Here is a 25,282-nt window from a genome sequence, read left to right as displayed (position 1 = left end):
TTACAATAGACATATAGTATATCGATCATTAATCTTTTGTAGAACTTAAATCATACATTGAATTTCTGAAATATAAATAATCAATCAATATTTTATCATTCATATTTTGTTGAATAAATATTTATTTTATTTATTAAGATTGAAAGACACGTAGTAACTAATTTTGATATAACTATTGATATTCAAAAAATCCGACAACAACACTTACTCTGACTCTACTTTAAAATTGATCACGCACTAATATAACCCAAACAATCATTCTAAAAATAAAATAAAATCATTATAACCATCCTTATAAAATCCTCCCTAAAAGTTTATTGAATCAATATAATTTCTAAACAATTCATATTACAATTTTTTAAATTAAAAAATATTATATTTTAACGATGAACATAAAAATCGACCGTGAAATCATACGATACTCGCAAGCACAAGGACATATAAAATAAAATGCATTGGTATTGAGAGAAAAAAAATCAAGAACAATACAAAAATCACAAAAACTCTCATAAAACCTTTTCATGGATCAATTTTATGAAAATATAAAAATCTCTAGACTCATGAAAACATATTATTATTTTATGCTAAAAATATTACATCTCACTCCAAATATAAACAAAATCGACTCATATAATATAAATTAATCAATGAGCTCGTCTAACAAACATACTCTGAAAAAATAATGTAATGTTCATCTTATATTCTATGTTGTCTAGATTATATCATGGTTTCAAAATGAAAAATATTATAAAGTGATTAAATAAAATATTATAAAGTAATTATTATAGTCATAATTAAGTTCCGTTATCTAAACCCGCCAGATATCTGAATCTGAACACTGAAGTTATCTTCTCATCCACACACTCTTCACCAATGGCGCTTCCCGGTGGTAGCAGCCGGATACTCTGCAACGCCGCCACCAGAATCCCCGTTCGATTTCCCTTCCTGAACCAATCTTCCGTTTCGTGGTCACACAGCTCCAGAACCACGCCTTTCACGGTGTCCGCAAGTCCCAAGAAGCCGTCTTCATCTTCCAGAACGGGGAAATTCGACAGCAAGAACCGTAAAACAAGCTCCGTAACGACCAAAGAGCAAGAGGATGCAGTAGAAGACACCCAAATGGATGAGATTGCGGGAGACGAAACCATCTCCGCCGTTGATGATGGATTCGTGATGCCGGAGCTACCTGGGGAAAAGCCTGATTTTTGGGAGGGCCCTCAGTGGGATAATTTTGGGTTCTTCGTGCAGTACATGTGGGCTTTTGGCATTGTTTTTGCGGTAATTTTGTGAACTTGGTATTCTGTCAATTTTGTTCTTGAAATTTGTGTTGGTTATATATTCACCAGCTCTTACTTGTTTCATTTTGGGGGGTTTCTCGGAGAATTAACAGCTCTAGAAGCGTTTATTCATTGCTAAAGATTTTGGTCATGTTGATAATTTGAGCTGTGCACCTAATGCGATTTTATCAGAGTTCTAATGCTTAAGTCGAATTCGAGAAATGAATTTTGTTGAAGGCTGATTAAAATGTAAAAACTAATCGTAATTGCTTGGAGTGCCAAACTAGTTTACATCAATATGATCAGTGTAGTCTTGTAGATACAATAGGACAGAAAGGTTTCATATCCTATGGCCGGCTATGGTCATCGAAGTCGATATATGTCAAGGACTTGTGTAGCAATTCTCATGCTTATTTCCAAAATGAGTTTCTATCAGTGGTAGAGCTCTTGATGCAGCAGAAGGTGGTGAAATCCAGTTTTATTCTTTGATGGGTCGCCCAGCACGGGGGCTGGCCTTCGTGCCCATAGATAGATTTTCTGGGCTTTCCTGTGATTGGGGATTACATGTATATACAGTATTGTGTGAAAATACTATGAACATGTCCAGTTAGCTCCATCTGCCACTGCTTTCTGTAACTTTCACAGCCAGCCTAGTAACTTTACCTCATGCAATTTTCATTGAATTTTGAAGATTCATGAACACCTATTGTGGGAGTCGCTACATTGCCTAAGCCACATCGTCTCAAGCATTGATCCAGGATCGTTCTTATCCTCTCTATACCCTGTAGACTATTTATTTCCAGCTAGTATCTTTAATGAAACGAAGATGTTCAGTTGTTGGAAAGAGAAGAACCAAGAACTGTTTACCTTTTTTGGATAGGTTTTATGTGATATTTTATTATGAAGGCATCAAACCAGGCAAAATACTTACTGAAGGATCGTTTTGAATTGCTTAATGAGCACTATGTATTTTGAGGAAGTGGCATGAATGACTCCTGACAGAGATCTGCTTCTACATAGTTACCACTTACCAGTTGATGGGAGTAGCTGAAGGGAAATTTGGAGTGGTATATCCTATTACCTATTGGGGTTCTGGATCATTTGAAGGAATTTGACTAAAAAATTGGAACTGACAAATTTTTTATCAAATTTGAACATTAATATATGAGATTTTGATTTGAAGCTTCAATTCCGTTCTGCATAATGCCATTATATTCTTAAGTGAAGTTGGTGATATACAACCCTTTGCTTGCCTTGATGGGTTTGAATTATTTTGTTCTACTTACACGTTTTCTTCGATGTCATATATTGTATATCCATGTTTCTTTCGTCCAGCACGTGTTAATGATTTTTGAATTTGATTATTGCAGTTAATAGCCTGTGGCATTGCTGTGGCCTCATATAATGAAGGAGCATCAGATTTCAAGGAAACTCCTGCATACAAAGAATCAATCCAATCTCAAGAGCTTCTGGAAGGACCCGATGCATCTAACTCAGACGTGTTCGAGTCAAATCCTACTGAAGAGGCTCCTAGTTTGGAGTAATAATCGGCATTTTGGGCAAGACTTTGTGAGGCCTGCGTGACGAAAAGAGGTGTGAATTTAAAGCGATGTATCTATCTGGATGGTGGTCTTTGGAATATATTGTGTGCTTTTTTATGACTTATCATAGGAATTTAGCTAGATTATGTTTGAAAATTGTGCTTATCTTTTATGTCTTTTCAATTCACAGTATGTGGAAAAAGGGTATACTTTAGAACTAAGGGAGGAAATAATGAAAGTTTTACTATTTGGGACTGCTATGATGCATGAACATGGAGACTGTACTACGGATATGGGAATAATGGGATGCGACAATTCATAATTTTACTAGCTCCTCTTGACAAGCGATACGTGCATGAATATTAAATTTTTTTTGCATTAAATTTTTTAATTTTGTAAAATCCGATGTTAAGATATAATCATTGACTATAACAGACAAAGGTAAAAAAAAATGGAATGATCATAAAACTATTCGATATATATCCATCAAATTTTCCTCAAGTATTTTGGTGTTAGAATCAAATTTCTGCATATGAAAAAAAATCATTCAGATACTAGAAACAATTTATCCGATCAAAGTTCAATGGACATTCTACAAATTCAACTGCCTAAATTCAAATACTAGTTCTAGTTTGAAACTGAAATAAATTGCAGCCATTAGCAGAACCAACAATGGGCTTTTCGCCTTCAGCCTCACTTCTGCATTGCGAATTCCAAATCCCATAATGCTCGGTCGAGGCGCCACTGTTACTGCCGGAGAAGCTGGATAAACGCACATATGTAAAGGCAGAGTAAAGAGTAAGATAATAAAATTATGAATCTGAGTAAGTTGAGGGGGAGTTTCCTCTTATCGCGAAGTTAGAAAAATTTGCATACCTGCAACTGTTGAATTCGGTCTTGCGCCGAGGGAAACTTGAGCACCAGGGGAAGTAGATGGCAATGAAGCCCCTTGAAACAGAAAAAAAACAAAAACAAAAACAAATTTGTTGAGTATCGAAATAAATCTTATAAAAGTCGCTTTCTATTTTTCTTGCTTCATTCTTTACTTTTTTTCATTCTAATACTGTATGTCACCTTTTCAATGCATCTATTATTTATTTTCTTTCTTAAGTTTAGGAAAGGAATGTTGTATTTAGATGCTTGGTTTTCTATTGCATTCGCGAAAAAAAGCAAAAAGATTGGAGTAAACTGATTTTGATTATGGTGTGGGCAATGAAAAGCAGTCCAAAACTTAGATTTCCAGAAGGTATTGCATCTTCTTTCCTGTAAATGGGAATGGAGTACTGTATGGTCCTTCATTTATGGGATTTCATAATAACATAACACACTCACCTCCGCAAATAGAAGGGTCAATTTGAAGATTGCACAGCTGAGGTAACTGAAGAGCGAGGGTGGTGTTGATAGGGAACGAGCTTAAGGCAGACGGGTCGTTGAGGAATGGACAAAGGCAAGTAGGCTTCTGGCCGTAGAGTTGATTAAGGCTATCACAGCATGTCTGCACCGGTGAAGCTGCCACGCCTTGCACGAACGGCGCACATGGGGCTAAAGTTAGCAAATTTGGCCCACACTCAGCAATTGTGTTCTGAGCAATGGCCTTGAGTGAAACCCAATTCAGAAACAAAAGAAAGAGTGATATTGTGGGGAGAAGAGGGAGAGGAATAGGCATTTCGCGAATTAGGTTTGCAATGCAAGTTTTGCTTCTGAGTTTCGAGATGAATTCGCCATTGATTTTCATGTTAGCTAAATAGATGAAGAGGGCATTGATCAGGCATGAGCTGCAAAGCCATGCATTAGGTGTGTGATCCCCTGAGTCTCACTTTTGTGTGACCTATTTCAACAAGCTGGTGTTTAGCTTTCCACTGTGGACATTTTGTTCATTTTTCTAGTCTGTTATTCATATTTTCAGGTCAAAAAATTGTTTTGTGACATGAAGTTTATAAGAATCAGACAACTCATATAGAGCATAAGTAGTAATCTTCCCTGACATTTTGAACAACAATTTGAGTATCACGAAGAATGATTTGAGAAGCATATTGTATTGATTATGAAAAGATATATATACATATTTTTAAAAGAGTTACATCTCATTAAATTTGATGCAACCTATACATAATCGAGTAACTCTCAATGAGACGGACTTACTAGTCTACATCTGTTAAACGGATTAATCCGGGCTATTGATGTAGTAAAACGTACGTATAAAACAATAATTTTTCATAGGTCGGGTTGAGTTAAAGATTTGTCTCCCTAAATTGACACATGAAATAGTTTTATAGAATTTTGTAACACGGATCTTGGACCCGACACAACCAATAAAAAAATTATATATTAATTTTCAAAACAAAAAAATCTCACGAGACAATCTCCCAAATTAGTTTTGCGAGATGAATCTCGAAGAACCCATAAAAACGTATTTTTTATGTCAAAAGTGTTAATTTATTGCAAATATGAGTCAAATCGACACGTCTCACAACTATAGTTTCTTGAGACGAGACCTATTAATTATTTTTTTAATCCAAAATATTATTTTTCATCACGGATATGAAATGAGTTATAAGTCTGTGTAACAAATATTTACCAGTTACACCGTCACAAAAGACCTATTAAATGCTAATATATATCGAGTACAATCTCTACGATAAATTAATAACTTTTTTAAAATAAATTTTTTTCTTGGTCCTGACTTGGGACAATGTGCTAATTAAAAATTTCAATAAATTAATAAAATAACAATTTTCAGGATATTTTTGTATAAACCTACCATCAACATCATGTATTAATAATTCACTAAAATTACAAAAATAACCGGTCCAATTTAGTAAAGTTTGATTTTATTGTTACTTGTTTTTGATGAAATTTAATTCTAATATTCATTTTGTTTGGATTGTGTTTTTAATTTGAATAATTAGTGCTGTCAATATTATTTAATAGCAATAGTTTAACATCAATCGAACAAAACTTGATAATCAATCCAATTTATGAATAAAAAATACAAATACAAATTCAAATTCAAATCATAACGTGTGATGAATAATAAAAAAATCTCAAATCAATTAAAGTAATGCAGAAACAAAACAACATATTCCTCAAGAAAATAATTAAAAAAAACGAAAGTAGCATATTATCCAAAAAAAAATAATAAATACAAAAAAACGAAAGAAAATCGAATTTCAAAACACAAAAAATAAAAGACATGACACATACAAATTTGGAGAAATAGATTTAGAGTTTACGTAAAAAAAAAAAAAAGAGAGAAATTTGTTAAACTTGTTAGGTCTTTTTATTCCGTATATTTTAACAGTTACTTAGACGGAATGACCGATTTGAAAAGCGTTTGAAAATTGGAGGAACAAACTGAGTCAAATAAAAAAGATGGACAAAATCAAGACCGCGGGAATTATCCCTAAAAAAATAAAAAATGAGATATGGTTAAACATATATGTTAGGTTTTTCCATTCCGTCTATTTTAACAAATAATTGGTCGAACGGACCGATTTCGAAAAGCGTTCGAAATTGGAGGATGAAATTGAGTCAATTAAAAAATAAGGGACGAAATCGGGATAACGTCACAAAACAAGGGACTAAGTTAAGAATTATCCAGATCATCTATGCTTATATTTTTAGTACATTTATATCGAATCGCTAATTAATAGTATGCTTCTAAAATAAATATTGTCGGGGTTTTTTTTTTTCACATATTAACTTCTGATGATGTTGGAATTTTACCTCGGGTTCGGTCTGGTAGAATGGATCCTCCAATTCTTTTATATAGCAGGTCGGGTCGGGTATGACGGAACTGCACAAGCAACAGCTAGGTCAAAGGGACGCCGAAGGTGTTTTCGGCGTGACCCCTCCGATGCCTAAGTCAGTATCTTGAAGGCAGAGGGTATGATTAATGCGAAAACTGAGAGATATGAGTGTGTGAATGTAAAAGTGAGTAGTGAATAAAACCATAGCAGCCCCTGTATTTATAGGAGAAAATAGAATAAGTTACCTAGTAGAATTATAACACATCTTGGACCAGGACTCTTCATCTATTGGACCCTTCATAAGTTTATCTCTATCTTGTGAATATTTGAAAAGATCCAGACTTATCCCATATGTATCAGAGTCTCACTCAAATTATAAAAGAGATGCGTACAGCATACCGGGCCCAGCACTGGTCGGCCCATTGAAACATAACCTAGCTCGGCCCCTTATGACCAGCCCAGGTCATGACGAAGCCCAACATAGCTTTGGACTGGACTGGACCCTACCACCTTGGGCTATGCTAGATAAACCCATTATAAACGGGCTCAGGTAGAAATATTTTATCGGGGTAACAATAGTACCTCCCTGACTGGTCTAAAAGAAGAATGAGTTTAGACCAATTACTCAGTCATGACCCCGTGCTATACAGGCTTTGTACAGACAGCCCGGAATTGAATCCACGAGATGTGTTTCTTTGAATGGTCCAGATCAAGATCCGCGTGATGTGCTTTTAATGGACGACTCAGATGTCGTAGGATGGTTCATCTCCCGAAGCCTTAGTGGCTCTGACCTGTCCCGTCCCGAACCGTAGATCAAGAGACTAATCGACGGCTTAGATCATCTCACCTCCTCTATAAATAGGTCAGTAAAAATTTTACTTTTTACTTTTCACTTTTGTACTGTCATGCTGCCAAAATTTCAAGAGCTTCCCCGACCCGGACTACTTGCTCCCGACCTGCTTATTTTCTTACCGAGCTTCAACTTTTCCACCTGTAAGTCTTCCTTTCACTAGGTTGGTTAACATGTCTTCCCCAGATGAGACCTCTATTAGAGAAATAGTAGAATTTGTTGACGCACCCAGTTCTCCCCTTAACAACCCCGAGTCCTCCGACTCGGATAATCCAAGCTCAGACCTGGATCTGTCGGAGACTCGTATAGAAAAATTAAAACGATTACACAAACTCAGGTCGGATGAGGCCCGATTATCTGCCAAAGGGAAACAATGGTATGAAGTCCTGGCCTCCCATCTAAGTCCAGACCTAGGTCCCCTCATTAGAGAGAGATCGGGCATGCCCGATACCTACGATCTTATAATCCCGGGCCGTAAAGACCGGGCTCACAGACCCCCTCCTAATTTCTTGAGCTTCAGCCTAGATCAAATCAAGATGGGTTTAAGATTTCCAGTCCCGACCTGCATTTCCTACTTATGTCAATATTTTTGTGTGTGCCCAAGTCAATTATCCCCGAACTCGTTTAGTTCAATTCTATCATTAGGTGTACTTTTCTGCTTCTTCCGAATTCCCTTAGACATAGGAAATTTCACTTACTTCTTGCAAATTAAGAAAACCGCCCCGGGCCGCTTCTATATTTCCATGCGACCCGAATACCCCTTTTTGAAGGGTAAGCCGAGCTCCCACAAAGGCTGGACAAACAGATACTTTTTTGTCAACCCCAACCAACCATGGGAATGCCGGTCTAACTGGGCTATGAACTTTACCAGTCCTGAACTGCCAGCTTTACCTACTCATAATTTTACCAATTTTATCAATACCATGTCTGCGCAAACCTTTGATATTGAGAGCCTGATTGAAGAGGATCTGCTCTGTCATTATGGCTTCAGTGGGAAGGGAGTAGAGATCCAAGGGGATATAGGTAGTACCCCTATACCCGTGCTATCCTTATCTTAGACTGATTCCCCCTATTCCTTTGATTTACCGTATTTTTATCTATGTATACATTTTTCATTTTCAGACGACAGGATCAAATCTGCCGCTATGCCTGCCAACTTCAGAGCTGCACTGAAGAACTTGAAGAGGAAGAAAACAGAGGACAGTGAGGCCAGAACTCATCCCGAACCTCCTCCCCCTGAACAGTAAAAAAAGAAAGCTTCCAAAACCAAGGAAAAGCCCAGCGCCAATCTTCCCGAGCTTGAGCAGCCGTCCATTGTTTCCTCGTCCAGAGCCCGTGGCAAAGAACCCATAGTCGAGTTCGGGTCCTTACCTGACGCTGAACCTCAAGGAATGCCAGATCAGCCCGGGGTCCCAGAGATGTCATTTTTCTCAAAGCCCGACCCCCAAGGGTGCCTCGGAATTATGCAGAACCTGATTTCTCGTTCTGATTTAAAAATCCTTCAAGGAGTGCCTACCTTGGAGGCTGAACAGAACTTCGCCCTTGCATCCCTGCAGGTATATTGCATTTTTTGATCTTACCTTATATTTGAGCTATCATGTACCGAGCTGGGTTTTAACCTTCATGTTTTCACAGGCTCTAGCTTGGGGAGGGGAGATCACCAGCCGAGCTTTCAAAGACCGGGAGGAACACAACCTGAACCAGGAGGCCTTCGTTGCTCGGATTTCTGAGCTCACAAGAAAAACCCGGGAAATGAAGGCTGATCATGATGAAAAGGTGACCGAGATGAGGGTGGAGACTGAATCCATACGGGATGCTCTGGAGGCTGCTCATAAAAAGACTGCCGAGCTGGAAGTGGACAAGATTGAATTAAAAAACCAAGTACGGGCCCTGACTCGGGAACTTGAGACTGCGAAGGAGGTCGGGAAAAGAGAATTCTTGAATTCCGTTGATTTTGCGAACGCCGTAGCTGAGAAGGCAGCTACTTTTTTTGACGAGGGTTTTAAGGGGTGCTTAGCCCAGTTCAGGGCTAACGGGTATTCAGAGACCGAGCACCCCGCTCTTTTCCTGGACTGTTCCAAGGCCCTAGATGACATGCCCGATGAGGATTCTGAGGAGGCCGAGCCGGAGAGAACAACAAGTCCCGGCCAGAGCTCGAGGCCACAGGATGCCCCCACCCCTTGATTATTTCTTCTTCTTGTCTAAAAACATGATATGAATGATACCCTGCGTGGTCATCAATTTTTGTTATTGCCCAGGTCGGGCTGATACATTGTTGCTATGAATGAACGTTTATTTCTTATTCTCTTTTTAGTTCGGGTTTCTTTACAAAATGCAAGAAATTTTACCAAGTCCGACTGTTTTAAGGCCCCGATCTGCGTGTGCCCGGACTGTTTTAATAACTGAAACCAAACTTATCATGAAAGTTTATAAGGTCCCGACCTATATATGCCCGAACTGACTTAATAACTGAGCAAACTTACGCAAATTTATGAAATCCCGGCCTATATATGCCCGAACTGACTTAATTACGGCAGGGCGATAATGAATTTGTTCAACCTTAATTCAGCCCTTGAGATCGATTCCTATTTAAACTTTTAAGTTCTAAGTACCGTTAATGGAAATTGTTTTGATGCTAGACCTGCTTACTACCGAAGTAGTTGATGTGCTGGATCTGCTCAGCTATTAGGCTCTAATACTGATATGGGTTTTAAGTGCCAGACCTGCCTGGGCTTTGAGAACACTGATGTGGATTTTAAGTGCCAGACCTGTCTGGGCTTTGGGACCACTGATGTGGATTTTGAGTGCCAGATCTACCTGGGCTTTGAGACCACTGATGTGGATTTTGAGTGCCAGACCTGCCTGGGCTTTGAGACCACTGATGTGGATTTTAAGTGCCAGACCTGTCTGGGCTTTGGGACCACTGATGTGGATTTTGAGTGCCAGACCTGCCTGAGCTTTGAGACCACTGATGTGGATTTTGAGTGCCAGACCTGCCTGGGCTTTGAGACCACTGATGTGGATTTTGAGTGCCAGACCTGCCTGGGCTTTGAGACCACTGATGTGGATTTTAAGTGCCACTGACGTGGGCTTTGAGTGCCGGACCTGCCCGGGCTTTGAGACCACTGTTGTGGATTTTTGATGCCACTGACGTGGGCTTTGAGTGCCGGACCTGCCCGGGCTTTGAGACCACTGTTGTGGATTTTTGATTCCACTGACGTGGGCTTTGAGTGCCGGACCTGCCCGGGCTTTGAGACCACTGTTGTGGATTTTTGATGCCACTGACGTGGGCTTTGAGTGCCGGACCTGCCCGGGCTTTGAGACCACTGTTGTGGATTTTTGATGCCACTGACGTGGGCTTTGAGTGCCGGACCTGCCCGGGCTTTGAGACCACTGTTGTGGATTTTTGATGCCACTGACGTGGGCTTTGAGTGCCGGACCTGCCCGGGCTTTGAGACCACTGTTGTGGATTTTTGATGCCACTGACGTGGGCTTTGAGACCACTGATGTGGATTTTGATGCCACTGACGTGGGCTTTGAGACCACTGATGTGGATTTTGAGTGCCAGACCTGCCTGGGCTTTGAGACCACTGATGTGGATTTTGAGTGCCAGACCTGCCTGGGCTTTGCAAGGTATGTTTCAAAAAATTGTTTTATAAAAAACAGACCAAAACTTTTTAGCGCCATATTTCCAAAATAAAATTGACACTAGACAGGAATGATCCTAATGTAAACAAGAAAACTTCAAAAATATAAATAACTGGTTAAGTTCCAGTTTAGTGAAAAATAGATAACATGATGAGGCCCGAACTGCGCTGTTAGGGATAATATTTTTTCAAGTGCTGCGCGTTCCATGGCCTTTTTCCCTTTTTACCTTGAGCATCTTCCAAGTAATATGCGGCTACTCCGGCTTTTCCTATCACTTTGAATGGACCTTCATACTTAGCTTCTAACTTTCCTCGTTCCCCTTGATGTTGTATTTTTCGCATAACTAGGTCTCCCTCTTGGAAAACCTTGGGGTATACTCTTTTGTTGTATGCTTGGGTCATTCGTTTGCGATAGGCCGCTAGCCTAATTGCAGCTCGGGACCTGTTTTCTTCGAGTAAATCTAGATCCATTGCTCGTAATTCTTGATTGTTTTCCCCATACGCCATGATTCTTGCACTCTCTTGCCCTATCTCTGCTGGGAGCACAGCTTCAGTCCTGTATACCATGCTGAAAGGGGTTTCACCTGTACCGGACCGAGTTGTAGTTCGGTAGGACCACAATACGGAAGGGAGCTCATCTGCCCACTTGCCCTTAGCCGCATCCAGTCGTGTCTTGAGAGCTTGGACTATCGTTCTATTGGTAACTTCGACCTGTCCATTCCCCTGTGGATACGCGACAGAGGTGAAAACCTGTTCAATCTTCATTTTTTGACACCATGCTCGGACTTTAGATCCACAGAACTGTCGCCCATTGTCTGATACTAGCCTGCGAGGGATCCCAAAGCGACATACTATATTTTTCCATAAAAAATTGAGCACTTCATTCTCCGTAATCTTCGCAAGGGGCTCGGCCTCCACCCATTTGGAAAAGTAATCGACTGCGACCAACAAGAATTTCCTTTGTCCTGTGCTAACAGGGAATGGCCCTACTATGTCCATCCCCCATTGGTCAAAAGGGCAAGCAGCCACCACTGCCTTCATGTATTCTGCAGGTCTCCACTGTAAGTTAGCGTGTCTTTGGCAATTATAGCACGAATGAACCAGCTATGAGGAGTCTTTGCGCATAGTAGGCCAGAAGAAACCAGCAAGAAGAGCTTTGCGAGCTAGGGCCAGACTGCCCAGGTGACTTCCGCAAGATTCCTCATGAATTTCTCGTAATACGTAATTTGCCTCGTCAGGTCCTAAACACTTTAACAAGGGCTGAGAGAAAGATCTCTTGAACAAAATTTGATCGATCATGACGAAGCGAAGAGCCCTTCTTTTTACTTCCTTGGCCTTTTTGTTATCATTTGGTAATTCCTTCTTAGTCAGATATGTGTGTATGTCATATCTCCAATCCCCTTCTGGTACTTGAGTTAGCATATCATCCAGAGTCTCCAACTGAGACACAAGTTCCCGACCTGCAACAATGGGATTAGGTCGATCATTCAATGCACTAGCTAGGCGAGCCAAATGGTCTGCCTTGATGTTCTCCGCTCGGGAGATCAGCTCTAAATTCAGCTCGGTGAATCCTTCCTTAGCTGTGTCTAATGCCTTAGCATATTTCCTCATTTTATCATCTTTGATTTCAAACTTTCCGTTGCTCTGCTGAATAGCTAGTTGGGAATCGGAATATAGAGTAGCCCGGGAGATACCCAAATTCCGTGCTGCCTTAAGTCCGAGTATCAATGCCTCATATTCTGCTTCATTGTTAGAGGCTCTGAAGTCCAATCTGATTGATATATTAGTTTCTTCACCCCAAGGTGAGATGATCACGATTCCAGCTCCGCTCCCTGACTGACATGATGACCCATCTACAAAAATCTTCCATAGCTCTTCTTGTTCTAGCTGGACTGTCTCTGCCAAGAAGTCAGCCAGGGCTTGAGATTTTATAGCTGTTCGAGGCTCAAACTTGAGATCGTACTCACTCAATTCTGTGATCCATCTGACCAGTCTACCTGATGCATCTGGATTAGTTGCAATTTTTCCCAGGACGCTATTGGTGAGCACGGTGATGGGATGCGACAGGAAGTAAGGCCGTAATTTTCTTGCGGTGATTACCAGAGCTAAGGCAAGTTTTTCTTGGGTTAAATAATTGAGCTCGGCTCCCTTCAAGACATGACTCACAAAATAAACAGGCTGATGATTTGCCCCGTCCTTCTTGACCAAGACTGAACTGGCTGCTCGGGGTGTGACTGCCAGATATAGAAACAACTCTTCCCCTGGAATAGGCTTATTCAGCACGGGCAATTGTTTTAAATAGGTCTTCAAATCCTGGAAGGCCTTCTCACTTTCCTCATTCCATTCGAAATTTTTGGTCTTTCGCAATGCCTTGAAGAAGGATAAGCTTTTATCTGCTGATCTGCTTATAAACCGGGCTAATGCGGTAATTCTTCCTGTTAGCCTTTGTACTTCCTGTACATTTCTGGGCGAGCTCATAGAAATGATAGCTTGGACTTTTTCAGGATTTGCCTCAATTCCTCTTCTCATAACCATATAACCTAGGAATTTACCAGCCCGGACTCCAAAAGTACACTTGCTAGGATTTAGCTTCAATTGATAATTTCTCAATGTCTGGAATGTCTGATCCAGGTCGGTGATGAACTGGCCTGCCGTTCGGGTTTTGATCAGGATATCATCAACGTATACCTCAATGTTTTTCCCAATTTGTTGCTCGAACACTTTGTCCATTAATCTCTGATATGTTGCCCCGGCATTTTTGAGTCCAAACGGCATGACCACATAGCAATAAGTTCCAGTCGATGTGACAAAACTCACTTTGTCTTTGTCCTCTTTTGCCAAGGGAATTTGGTGATATCCCTGATAAGCATCCAAAAAACTGAGTAATTCATGCCCTGCAGTCGAATCAACCAGCTGATCGATTCTAGGTAGGGGGTAACAATCTTTAGGGCATGCTTTATTCAAATCTCGAAAATCTACACACATGCGCCATTTTCCCGTAAACTTTGGAACTAGGACTATGTTGGACAACCAAGTCGGAAAGTGAATTTCTTCAATGTGCCCCGCCTTGAGTAACTCATCCACCTGCTCCTTTATTACTGCATCCTTTTCAGGACCGAAGTGTTGCTTCTTTTGAATAATAGGGCGATAACCCTTTATCACATTGAGCTTGTGTTCTGATATTTCCCGATGGACCCCTACCAGGTCTGAAACTGACCATGCAAAGACGTCTTTATTTTTTTGTAAGCATTCCAACAGTGTTCGCTTCAACTCTGTTTCCAGGGTTCGAGCAATTTTTACTACCCCGAAAGGAGGGGAGATTATTACTTCTTCAGTTTCTTCTCCAGTGGCGACAGATGTATCTTCTATCAAGTTGATTTTTTCCATGCCAGAAATTCCAGGTCGGTCGACGTTATCAGTCCTGGCTACTTTTTGCTCTATTCTGACCTCCTCCACATAACACTTGCGCGAAATAACTTGATCACCTTGCACCTCCCCAACCTCATTACCCACTGGGAATTTAATTTTCTGATGCAGAGCTGATGCCACAGCCATGAAAGTGGTCATGGCAGGTCTGCCTAGTATAGCATTATAAGCGGATGGGGCGTCCACTATAATGAAACTTACAATTCGGGTTTTGCGAGTGTTGTTTTTTCCAAGAGTTAAGGGTAGGTGGACTAATCCAACAGGTCGGATGGCATGACCCGTGAAACCAAAGAGTGATGTTACCACAGGCTCCATCTTGTACTGTCCCAAATCCATTTGATTTATTGCTTCTTGGAATAAAACATTGACTGAACTGCCTGAATCCACGAATATCCGAGCTACGTCATAGTTTGCGACTGTGGCCCTTATTACCAGCGCATCGTTATGGTTGCTGGAAACCCCTTTCAAATCTTCTGGACCAAAGGAGAGGGTCGGGCCAGTATGGAAGATTTGATTCCCAATCTCCATATTTATCAATTTTCTACTGCTAGTTTTCCTAGCTCGATTGGAATCTCCGTCAGTAGGGCCTCCAGAAATCATGTTTATAATTCCTCTAGCCGGCGGAGCTGGTCTTTGATGAGCTCGGTCATCGTCGGGCTGGCCCTGATTCGGGTGATTGAAATCTTCATGGGGAGGAGCAGTCCTGGCTCTTGGCCTCGGTCTTTCTTGCTGTCTCTTGTTCGGGCGATATCCCTCTTGCCGGGTCAATATATTTTTTAATTCAGCATGTTGTTGTATTATTCTTTCAATCTCTTGATCTAATTGACGACAGTTCTCAATAATATGCCCATACTCATTATGAAAGAGACAATATTTATCTGACTCCCTGTTCCGAGGTCCCTTCTCAGTCCATGGAGGCCTTTGTGTGAGCTTCCGATCATCACAAATTTGGAGGGCTCGGACTTTACTCATGCGCAAGGGAGTGAAAGAGCTGAATTCTCCCAACAGAGCAGGTCGGAATGGTTGTCCCATTCCTGTCCCATTGCTCGGAACCCTATTGCCCTTTGGACTTTTTGGTCGCTCCCTCTTCACAGCTGCTCGCGAGACCTGAATCTCTTCCATGTTGACATATTTCTCAGCTCGGGCAAGTAATTCCTCATACGTCTCCGGCGGCCTTTTTATTAAAGATTTAAGAAAATCTTTTGTATCCAGCCCTTGCATGAATGCGCTGATGAGCAGGTCTGGGGTAGCCATGGGTACCTCGAGAGCCAAGGCACTAAACCTTCGAATATATGCCCTCAAATTTTCATGTTCCCGTTGTTTGATTGCAAAGAGACTGAAAGTAGTGGTAGGATGCTTTTTGCTACTAGCAAAGTGATGCAAAAAGGATTTGCTAAAATCCTTGAATTCCTTGATCTCCCCAGCGCGTAACGTATTGAACCATTGCTGGGCTGGTCCTATGAGAGTAGTAAGGAAAGCCCTACACTTGATCGGATCCGAATATTTATGCAGCAGAGCTGCATTCTCGAAGCGTGCTAAATGTTTCTCTGGATCGCTTTTACCATCGTACTCCCCGACGTGGGGCAATTTAAATTGTTTGGGAAGGTCAGCGTCCAATATCTCCTGAGTAAAAGGAATGTTTCTGATTGTGGTAGCTAGGTACCCGGCCTGCTTCTTCCTGAGCTGCTCCATTTCTTCCTTTAATTTTTTGATCTCCTCGAGGTGGGTATTATGATCGGGGTGCGGAATATTTGCCTCATCCCTCTCTGCCAAAGCCCTCTGAACAGCCTGAGCTATTAACAACTCTAAATTAGGATGATTTCCATTCTGATCAGCCATCGAAACTCTTTTTCTTCAAATTCCCACAGACGGCGCCAATTGATGATGTTGGAATTTTACCTCGGGTTCGGTCTGGTAGAATGGATCCTCCAATTCTTTTATATAGCAGGTCGGGTCGGGTATGACGGAACTGCACAAGCAACAGCTAGGTCAAAGGGACGCCGAAGGTGTTTTCGGCGTGACCCCTCCGATGCCTAAGTCAGTATCTTGAAGGCAGAGGGTATGATTAATGCGAAAACTGAGAGATATGAGTGTGTGAATGTAAAAGTGAGTAGTGAATAAAACCATAGCAGCCCCTGTATTTATAGGAGAAAATAGAATAAGTTACCTAGTAGAATTATAACACATCCTGGACCAGGACTCTTCATCTATTGGACCCTTCATAAGTTTATCTCTATCTTGTGAATATTTGAAAAGATCCAGACTTATCCCATATGTATCAGAGTCTCACTCAAATTATAAAAGAGATGCGTACAGCATATCGGGCCCAGCACTGGTCGGCCCATTGAAACATAACCTAGCTCGGCCCCTTATGACCAGCCCAGGTCATGACGAAGCCCAACATAGCTTTGGACTGGACTGGACCCTACCACCTTGGGCTATGCTAGATAAACCCATTATAAACGGGCTCAGGTAGAAATATTTTATCGGGGTAACAACTTCCATGATGTTGCGCAAATATATGGATCTAAGTCCAACACATACAGTCAGGGATGAAGCTAAGATTTTCACATTGAGGGGTGAATTTGTATATTGTGAAATATATTTAGATACTAAAAAGTAAAAATATAAATATTTAATGAAAAATAAATAATTTTTTACTCATATTATAAAAAAATGTGATTCTAATAAAAAAATATATACAATTTTGTCTAATGAAATGTTAAATTTTAAACTATTTTTAAAATAATAAATTACTTAAAATTTATAAATAACTATGTCAAAAATTTCAATATTTAAATAATGAAATAAATTAAAACTGACACCACGAATATTGAAATAAATTAAAACTGACACCACAAAAAGATTATATATACTAGTAAAAAATGCAAAGTGTGTAGAAGAAAAGTTTTTTTTTTTTTTTAAAGCAAATCATGGAGTTAGTGTGGGAAGTTTTTAGTGAAATATTATGTATAAAAGGGTAATTTTGGAATAAATAAATTTGGTGTCCTGAAGGCAGTTATTATAATAGGAAGATCTTTTATATAATAGTGTATATATATATATATATATATATATATATATATATATATATATATATATATATATATATAACTAACTTATCATAATAATCCTCTCAAAAAAAAAACTTATCATAATAATTAAAGAAATGTTTTGAAGGGTTACATATTATTTATATATATATTTTCTTATATATATAGAATTTTTCTCTTAGACACCATCTTTTCATTTGTCGAAATTGTCCTTATGTGATTTAAATATTACACTTTTATTTTTATTTGTTTTTTTTTTCATGTTTCGATATTTCAAATTTCCAAATTTTTCTCAACTATTATTGATAAATAAATTTTAAATTTATTTTTATATTATTTTATAAATAAAAAAAATAAATTTAAATATTATCAAAAAATAATATTTATACATAATATACAATATTAAATATATTATATGATTTTATTGTGTGTGTGCGATTATGCTAATTTTTATTATCTTTTAATATCTTATAAAGGAGTTTTGCTATGCTGCCCACCAACCATATCAACTTCTGTGGCCACCATGTACAATAGTTGACTGTTTTATACATGATGGACACAGAGGTTGGCACGATTGATGGACAACATAACAAAACTACTTATAAAGACTGAGAACCTTATAAAAACTACTTTGGTATGTCCTAACACACCAAAAATTTATTTCAATTCTACTCCAAAATCTTTTTGTGGTGTCGGTGTTAATTTATTTCGTTATCTAATGATTTTGGTAAATATATTGTACCCCTCTCATCTCCCACATTTTCCTCAACTTCTTCAACTTTTTTTTTCAACCACTTTTTATGTGATTATTTCCAATCAATTCGGTTTCTAAATCAGTTTTTACAGGTTTTCTACAGGTTTCAATTATTTTCTACAGGTTTCAATTATTTTTTGAATTTGGATATGAATAACTGATTTTTTTGTGTACACATTGTAAGTACTAGAAAAAGTGAGACTAGAAGATTGAGGCATGTTTATGGTTTTCGATTTTGTTTAGTTTTATGGTTTTAGATTTTGTTTGATTAGTTTTCATGGTAACTTTTCTTCTTTTATTTTTTTTTTTTAAAAAAAAAAGGGTTTTCAATAAATATGTTGCATAATTAGTAATTACTATAATTCAAGAACCAAGTAATTTTTTTTTAAAACAGTTTTCAGATCTTCTCAAATGGCAATGACTTTGCATTATGTCTCCAACGTTTTTCCATCGTTTTCGATTCTATTTCATATGAATTTATTTATCATCTCTTTCTGTTCTCTTTTTATTTTATAACGAAAGAGGTAACATAAAAACTGATTAGTAAGTTGGTGGGGAAATTTTTTTTAAAACAAAATGGATAAAAATAATAGTTTCACTCTCTCACTCTTCATCTGAGTGCATATAGACAAAGAAAAATAAAACCAATCATATAGTTTTCATCTTCTATTTTCAAGAACCATTTGTCCTTTCTGTGAAATATTATTTTATTGTTTTACATTATTCAATTCATTGGAAGTCTTCGATTTTTTTCCTAACCTGAATTCATTTTCGATATCTACGATTTCCACCACGATTCATTACCCAAGTATTCAATAAGTACTGTTAACTTCATTTTTGAAGTGTCTTTCACTTTTTCAAGAACCCAATTTTTTCCTGAAAGAAATATTAATTCCTTGATATTCTTTTCCTTAAGTGTGTTAATTATAAATATTGAATTTTGCCTTCTAGACAGAAGATTTAATTTGATATGGTTAAATATTTTATGATCTCGATAATATTTTTAGGATAGATATTTAACTTAATCAAAATATATCTTGATATCGAATTGAAGTGTTTTATGTTTATACAATAATATCAAGATATGCATTAATATGATAGGCCAAATATTTATGTGATATTATCAAAAATATATGGATAGATATTTACCTAGATTAATTATTATCTTGATAAGGTATTATTGTTATCAAATATTATCAAGATAGTGTTAATTATATTTAAAAGAGTTTTATTTCTAACAAAGACTAATTTTCTTATTTGTGTAGGACTCTACAAGGAAATTTTTCGATGCTTGGACTCTCATCTATAAGTAAAGGATTTCTGCGCACAAACAAACGTACACTTCAAAGGAGAATTCATAAGAGCTTTCAGAGAAAATCACATAGAAGAATTCGAAGATTCTGAAGAATTTTTGCAACCATCGTTGTTGCTTGTCCCCGTGCTGCCGTTCGTGTTGAAGACACCAGAGACAACACTGTGGGAATAGTGTTGTTCGAAAATATTTTGTGTCTCTTTAAATTTAGGCTACGGGAGTTGCATCTATTGTTTTTACTCTGATTTATTTATGATGCAAGTTTGATTTCTCAACTTGTTGAGAAATTTAGGATTTAATGATTTTTCGAAAATCACTAGGATTATCTTTGTAAGACTGATCTTACGTTTACTAGTGATATTTAGCCCTAAGGCACCCGCACGAGTTTTTATACTCGTGCGAAATTAATTTTTTGTGTTATTTATTTTTGTTTATTTTCCGATGCACTGTGTTGTCGTTGATGTTGTGACACCGCGGACAACACTGACTCTTTATTTTAACCTACAATTACAATACGATTTCTGTCAAGTGGTATCAGAGCCAACTCTTGACCTTACTAAGAGAGATTCAGGTTATTTTTGTTTTGTAGGTTTATCATGGACGTGCCGGTTGTTGACGTCAGATTCCGACCACCGGAAGTCAATAAGTCAGATTTATGTGATGATTCAATTTCCTTGATCTCACAGAAGTTTGAAGATTATTTGAAGAGAAAAGACAAACAGAAAGTTGGACAACAATTTAAGCACCCTAGTTTTCCTGCTCCTGAGAATCTGTTGAGGGTGTCACCTAATCGAGAACCATCTCGACCAAGATATGTTGTTAATTATGAATCTAATACCAAGAATTTTGATTATGTGCAATGCAGGGAATGCAATGGATATGAACACTATGAAACTGAATGTGCAAATTGATTTCACAAAGGTATGACTGTTTTCTTGAGAGATGATGACTATGACAGAGATCAAGAATAGAATTATGAAGAAAATCATACCTCTCTGGCTGCATTGCTGAAAGAAAAGAGATGTTTTCAAGTCAACCCATTAGGTGTTGCCTTCGGTGTTGCAACACCAAGTCGCAACACCAGTGAAAAATCAGTTTGCTTGAATACATCTACTCTTGGTAATTTTGGTGATCAGGAAGCTGTCAATGATGATATAACTCTAGAGTATGTACAGAAACTTTATGAGGAGTCGTATGCTGATCGGATCAACCAGAACAATTTGAACACAACTCTCTCTAAAGAAAATTCTGATTTGAAGTTTTTCATGGCCAAGCTTGAAGTGATTCTAGGTAAGAAAAATCTTGAATTCTGCAAGGATAAGGGGGAGCTTGAAAAGATAACTCTAAATCTTGCTAAGTATATTTCAAGTACATCTAAGCTTGATTTTATAATGGGTAAAGATGGTAAGGCTGGTCTAGGGTTAGTAAACAGAGTGTTTGAAGTTGGAGAATCATCAAAACCAACTGTGTTTGTGAAAGAAGATAGCAATACTTCTAGCACATTCATTGTTGCTCCGTTGTTCAAGAATTCTCCATCAAAAGAGTGAGTTCCTCCTCAAAAGCCAAAGCAATGGAAGCGCCATTTTATGTCTCACTACTGTTTCAAGCCAGATCACATCAGGTCCTTTTGTTTTAAGCTTAGGTATGACTGGATGTATTGGGAGTCAAAGCTGATGTTGCCCCCTGTGTTGCACAACACCAGGCGCAACACCACCAAAAACAGACCTACAACAAAGAAAATCTGGGTACCAAAGTTTAATTTTCAGTGTTTTGATGTTTATACTTCCTTGAAAACTAACTTTGCAGGTTACTGGTACTTTTATAGAGGAAGCTCACACCACATTGCAGGTTCGAAAGAACATCTCATGGACTGCATTGAACAAGAATGTGGTAAAGTGACTTACGGAGGTGGTGCAAAAGGAAGGTTTGTTGGCAAAGGAACACTGAATATGGAAGGACTTCTAAAGCTTCACAATGTGATACATGTCAAGGGACTAAACTTAAACTTGATTTTCATTAGTCAATTGTGTGATGATGATTTTCATGTCAAGTTTGATAAGAATACTTGTGAGGTTTTTGATAATGCTAACATATTTGTTTTGATAGGTACAAGATCAGCAGATTACTACCAACTTGGAGAGGAACGTGTCTGCAACCACATGAAAGTGGATGATCTTGATTTATGGCACCAAAATATGTGTCATGTAATTTTGAAGACATTGAAAATTCTGTGTAAGTATGAAGCTATCCAAGGTATGTCTATTTTGGATTCTGGAGTTCCATATGTTTGTGGTGCATGCCAAATAGGTAAGAAAACTCTCGTGTTGCACCTCGTGTTACAACACTTTGGAACAACACGGTGCCTTGAACTTTTGCATTTGGATTTAATGGATCATATGGAACTGGAAAGCTATGGAGATATCGAAGGAAAAATTACTAAGGATGATCTGCTGGAAATTTTCAGTCCATTGAAAGATCCAAGTGTTGTCTTTGATGTTGCAACATCAAGCACAACACCGGGTCTAATAGTGACTGAAACTGAGGATAATCAACCAAGAAATGATTATGTTGTTTTGATAAATGATGGTAAGGACATTTCAAGCAAAATACAGAAGAACCATCTATCATCACAGACTTTTGAAGATGCTTCTGGAACAATGCAAACTCGGATGAAGGACAAAGTGGACTACCTCAAGGTGATTGGGTTAGTATGCATGAGTTTCATGTCCACAAACGAGGTAAGGTTGATTGAATATCTTCTTGAAATTGGCTTCAAACGAGGTAAGGTTGATAAAATCTTTTTTATTGAAAAGTCCAAAGGTGAAATACCTGTTTGCCAAGTTTTTGTGGATGACATAATTTTTTGTGCTTCTTCTCAAAAGCATGTTGATGATTTTGTTGAATGCATGTCTTTCATCTTTGAATTAAGCATGATAGTTGATTGAGTTATTTTCTTGGTTTTGATGTTAAGAAAATGCATGATGGTATTTTCTATCCCAAAGAAAGTATGTCAAAATTTTGGTGAAAAATTTCTGTAATGAGAACACTAATAGCATGAAAACACCAATAGGATCTAGTGAAAAGTTGAGTAAGAATGGTGTTGCGACCGGTGTTGCCAACACCATGTACCACATCGTGATTGGACGTTTTTTGTACTTAACTGCAATTCATGCTGATATCAATTTTAATGTATGTTTATGTGCTAGGTACCAATCTGATCCTAAGGTCACACTTTTAAAAGAAGTAAAATGTATCTTAAGATACATCTCCGACACCTTGGATTTGAGATTGTGGTACACTAGGGAGACAAATATCATTCTTGTTGGTTTTACAGTGTGTTTATGTGCTGGGGTTTTGAATGATAGAACATGCACTATGGGGGGGGGGGGGGTGTTTTTATCTTGAAAATAGAAGTTTTCGTTCACAACTCCTTTGGATGAACCAAATGGTAGAGGATTATGAATTTAAAAGTGAACCTCCTATTTTTTATTGTGATAATTTGAGTGCGATTGACATTTCAGAAAACCCAGTTCAACACTCTCGCACAAAACCCATTGACATTAGGCCTCACTTTATTCGAGATTTGGTAGAAAAAAGTGTGATCCGAATGGATTTTGTTGGAACTAATAACCAACTGATAGTTATATTCACAAAAGTTTTAGATTTCGAGAGATTCTCTACTCTTCGGAGGTCTCTCAGCATGTGTGAATTATAACCATTTACTGATGTTGTCCTCGGTGTTACAACACCATAGACAACACTGTTTTTCTTTTTCATGCATGTTTAGGATTTTAGACATTTTGCATTCACTTTGTGGTGTATAGTGTTTTAATATCTGTTACAGTAATTTGACAGGCACCAAGTTTTTCAGTAAAATTTTTAAACACACCGACCCTTGTTTATGGAACTCTGACTAAACCACTAAGTAGTTGAGGGATGTATGTGTATTCCATGTTCTTGTCCCATGTGAAAGGTGGTTTCGCAAATTCAGTGTTCAACTTTTTAATAAGTTTGATGACCAATGTCATCTGTACGAACTTTATCAATAATCGGAAGAAAATAGAAAAAGCTACCTAATTGAGTCCAATGAAGACTGTTTTTTTAGTGTGCAGGCTACCACTTCTAGAAATTTTCTGAAATCAAGGGTAATCAAGTGTGTAAGTTTCAAATACTTTTTGAAAAACTATGGTGTTGTTGATGATGTTGTCAACACGAAAGACAACACTACACTTGTGAACATATCATGTGCATGTGGTTGCATTTTATTTTTATGTTACATTTTGTTTTAGGCATAAAATAAGACATGCATATGCATTCAGAATTGTGAATATTTTATGTTCAGGGTTTGACGTTCTAAACGAACAAATTTGGTGAAATACTCTATCTAGTGAAAATTGAATTTTTGTGATTAACAATGATTTAGTGGAGTTGAGCCGATGTGGAGTTATTTATGGGAATTTTTGATTACTTTCAATCTCGGATTATTTTCATAATTGGGTTGGATTTTATTTCCTCGATTTTAAAAATTTTACCCATAAGAATTTTCATTGGTAAGTGTTTCTGGATGAGTTTGTTAGAAGGTGAATATTTGATTGTTTGAATTTCTTTTTACTGACCAATGGATTTCTTTTAAGCATATATTACTCATGGATTTGATCATTCTTATGCTTAATTGGTCTTTGCAGTCATCAAATTGCCTTCCTACATTCTCTCGCTTTGATTGACTTTAAGCTTATCTGCATTCTGTGCTAATCATATTATCCTTTTATTTTTTAGTTTTTCCAAACATGTGCCTACTTCTGTTGTTATTGAGGAAGAACCTGATGCAGATATGCAACAGAAACTTGCAGAAAAGAGGCCAAATATTTCTGGTAGTTCATCTTTAATCTCTGAGGATGATGCATTTGAGGAAGTGAATACTAAAGATTCTGCTGGTGATGATGTTGTGAATGGTGTTGCCAACACTGGAGGCAACACTGTTTATGCAGATTGTGACATGTCACTTTCCTTATCTCACAATTTATATTCAGAAGCTTCTACTGTTGATTGACATTTGTATGTCAACCATGAGTTCATTGAAGAGAAGAAGATTGATCTGGATGCTTGCAAGAGGCATAATTTTGTTGAATTTGTTCAAGACTCGAGGTCTTTTTGCTACTGTCTTTGCTTTTGTTCATCACAGTCGAAAGCCTGTTTTGAAACTCTTTACAAACCTCGCTGCTGGGAATAGATGTTTGATTCAGCTGTTATCACTGCTCTATATCGCACTTTTGATGTTGAAGAGAAAGGGGTTTTGCTGAAAATCAATTAGTATTGTGAAGAACGAGAATCCTTCAACCAAATCTACTGTGGTAACCAAGTACAAGGAGTGGTACTTTTTGCAGTTGGAACTTGATGTCCTTTCAAGTTTGGTAAAGTTGATATTCAAGTTCATATTCCAATTTTCCGATGGAGGTTGATAAAGTCCACAAATTTTCCTTTTCCATCCCTCATCTTTGGGATTCTGGAATAATATGGCTTTATCTGAGACATTGATGAGTCTTTGTCTCTAGTTGGTTAAGAATTGAAGGCTGCTCATATTTTGCTGAAAGGAAAAATAGACCTAACTTGGTCTAAATCTGATGTTGTGCCTCGTGTTGCCAACACTGCGCGCAAGTCGCAACACTGCTCCCA

General features: G+C 38.1%; 3 protein-coding genes across 3 annotated transcripts; 1 reads left to right on the top strand and 2 right to left on the bottom strand.

The window, feature by feature from the left end:
• The first annotated feature begins 801 nt into the window (after positions 1–801).
• Positions 802–3,145, top strand: LOC140866756 (uncharacterized). Its single transcript, XM_073271793.1, has 2 exons — positions 802–1,278; positions 2,648–3,145. The coding sequence occupies exons 1-2, from the start codon at positions 874–876 to the stop codon at positions 2,819–2,821; spliced, it is 579 nt and encodes a 192-aa protein (XP_073127894.1). The 5' UTR covers positions 802–873; the 3' UTR covers positions 2,822–3,145.
• Positions 3,146–3,410: 265 nt separating this feature from the next.
• On the bottom strand, positions 3,411–4,484 carry LOC140862137 (non-specific lipid transfer protein GPI-anchored 10). Its single transcript, XM_073265140.1, has 3 exons — positions 4,151–4,484; positions 3,695–3,766; positions 3,411–3,580 (listed from the first exon to the last, which is right to left on the bottom strand). Exons 1-3 carry the CDS (start codon positions 4,482–4,484, stop codon positions 3,411–3,413), a joined length of 576 nt encoding a protein of 191 aa, XP_073121241.1.
• Positions 4,485–12,168: 7,684 nt separating this feature from the next.
• Positions 12,169–16,329, bottom strand: LOC140862136 (uncharacterized). Its single transcript, XM_073265139.1, has one exon. It carries the CDS (start codon positions 16,327–16,329, stop codon positions 12,169–12,171), a length of 4,161 nt encoding a protein of 1,386 aa, XP_073121240.1.
• Positions 16,330–25,282: the final 8,953 nt, after the last annotated feature.

The sequence above is a fragment of the Henckelia pumila genome, chromosome 4 (assembly GCF_033568475.1).
Source record: "Henckelia pumila isolate YLH828 chromosome 4, ASM3356847v2, whole genome shotgun sequence".
Taxonomy (NCBI): domain Eukaryota; kingdom Viridiplantae; phylum Streptophyta; class Magnoliopsida; order Lamiales; family Gesneriaceae; genus Henckelia; species Henckelia pumila.
Note: the sequence above shows the minus strand (reverse complement) of the source record. Positions and strands in the feature narration are given on the sequence as shown.

Bases quoted from the DNA above. Each gene is read 5' to 3' on its own strand.
- LOC140862136 (XM_073265139.1), bottom strand. From the start codon at position 16,329: ATGGCTGATCAGAATGGAAATCATCCTAATTTAGAGTTGTTAATAGCT.
- LOC140862137 (XM_073265140.1), bottom strand. From the start codon at position 4,484: ATGCCTATTCCTCTCCCTCTTCTCCCCACAATATCACTCTTTCTTTTG. The intron at 3,767-4,150 runs GTGAGTGTGTTA...TTCTGTTTCAAG, and splicing joins TGACCCTTCTATTTGCGGAG to GGGCTTCATTGCCATCTACT. The intron at 3,581-3,694 runs GTATGCAAATTT...GCGTTTATCCAG, and splicing joins ACCGAATTCAACAGTTGCAG to CTTCTCCGGCAGTAACAGTG.
- LOC140866756 (XM_073271793.1), top strand. From the start codon at position 874: ATGGCGCTTCCCGGTGGTAGCAGCCGGATACTCTGCAACGCCGCCACC. The intron at 1,279-2,647 runs GTAATTTTGTGA...TGATTATTGCAG, and splicing joins CTTTTGGCATTGTTTTTGCG to TTAATAGCCTGTGGCATTGC.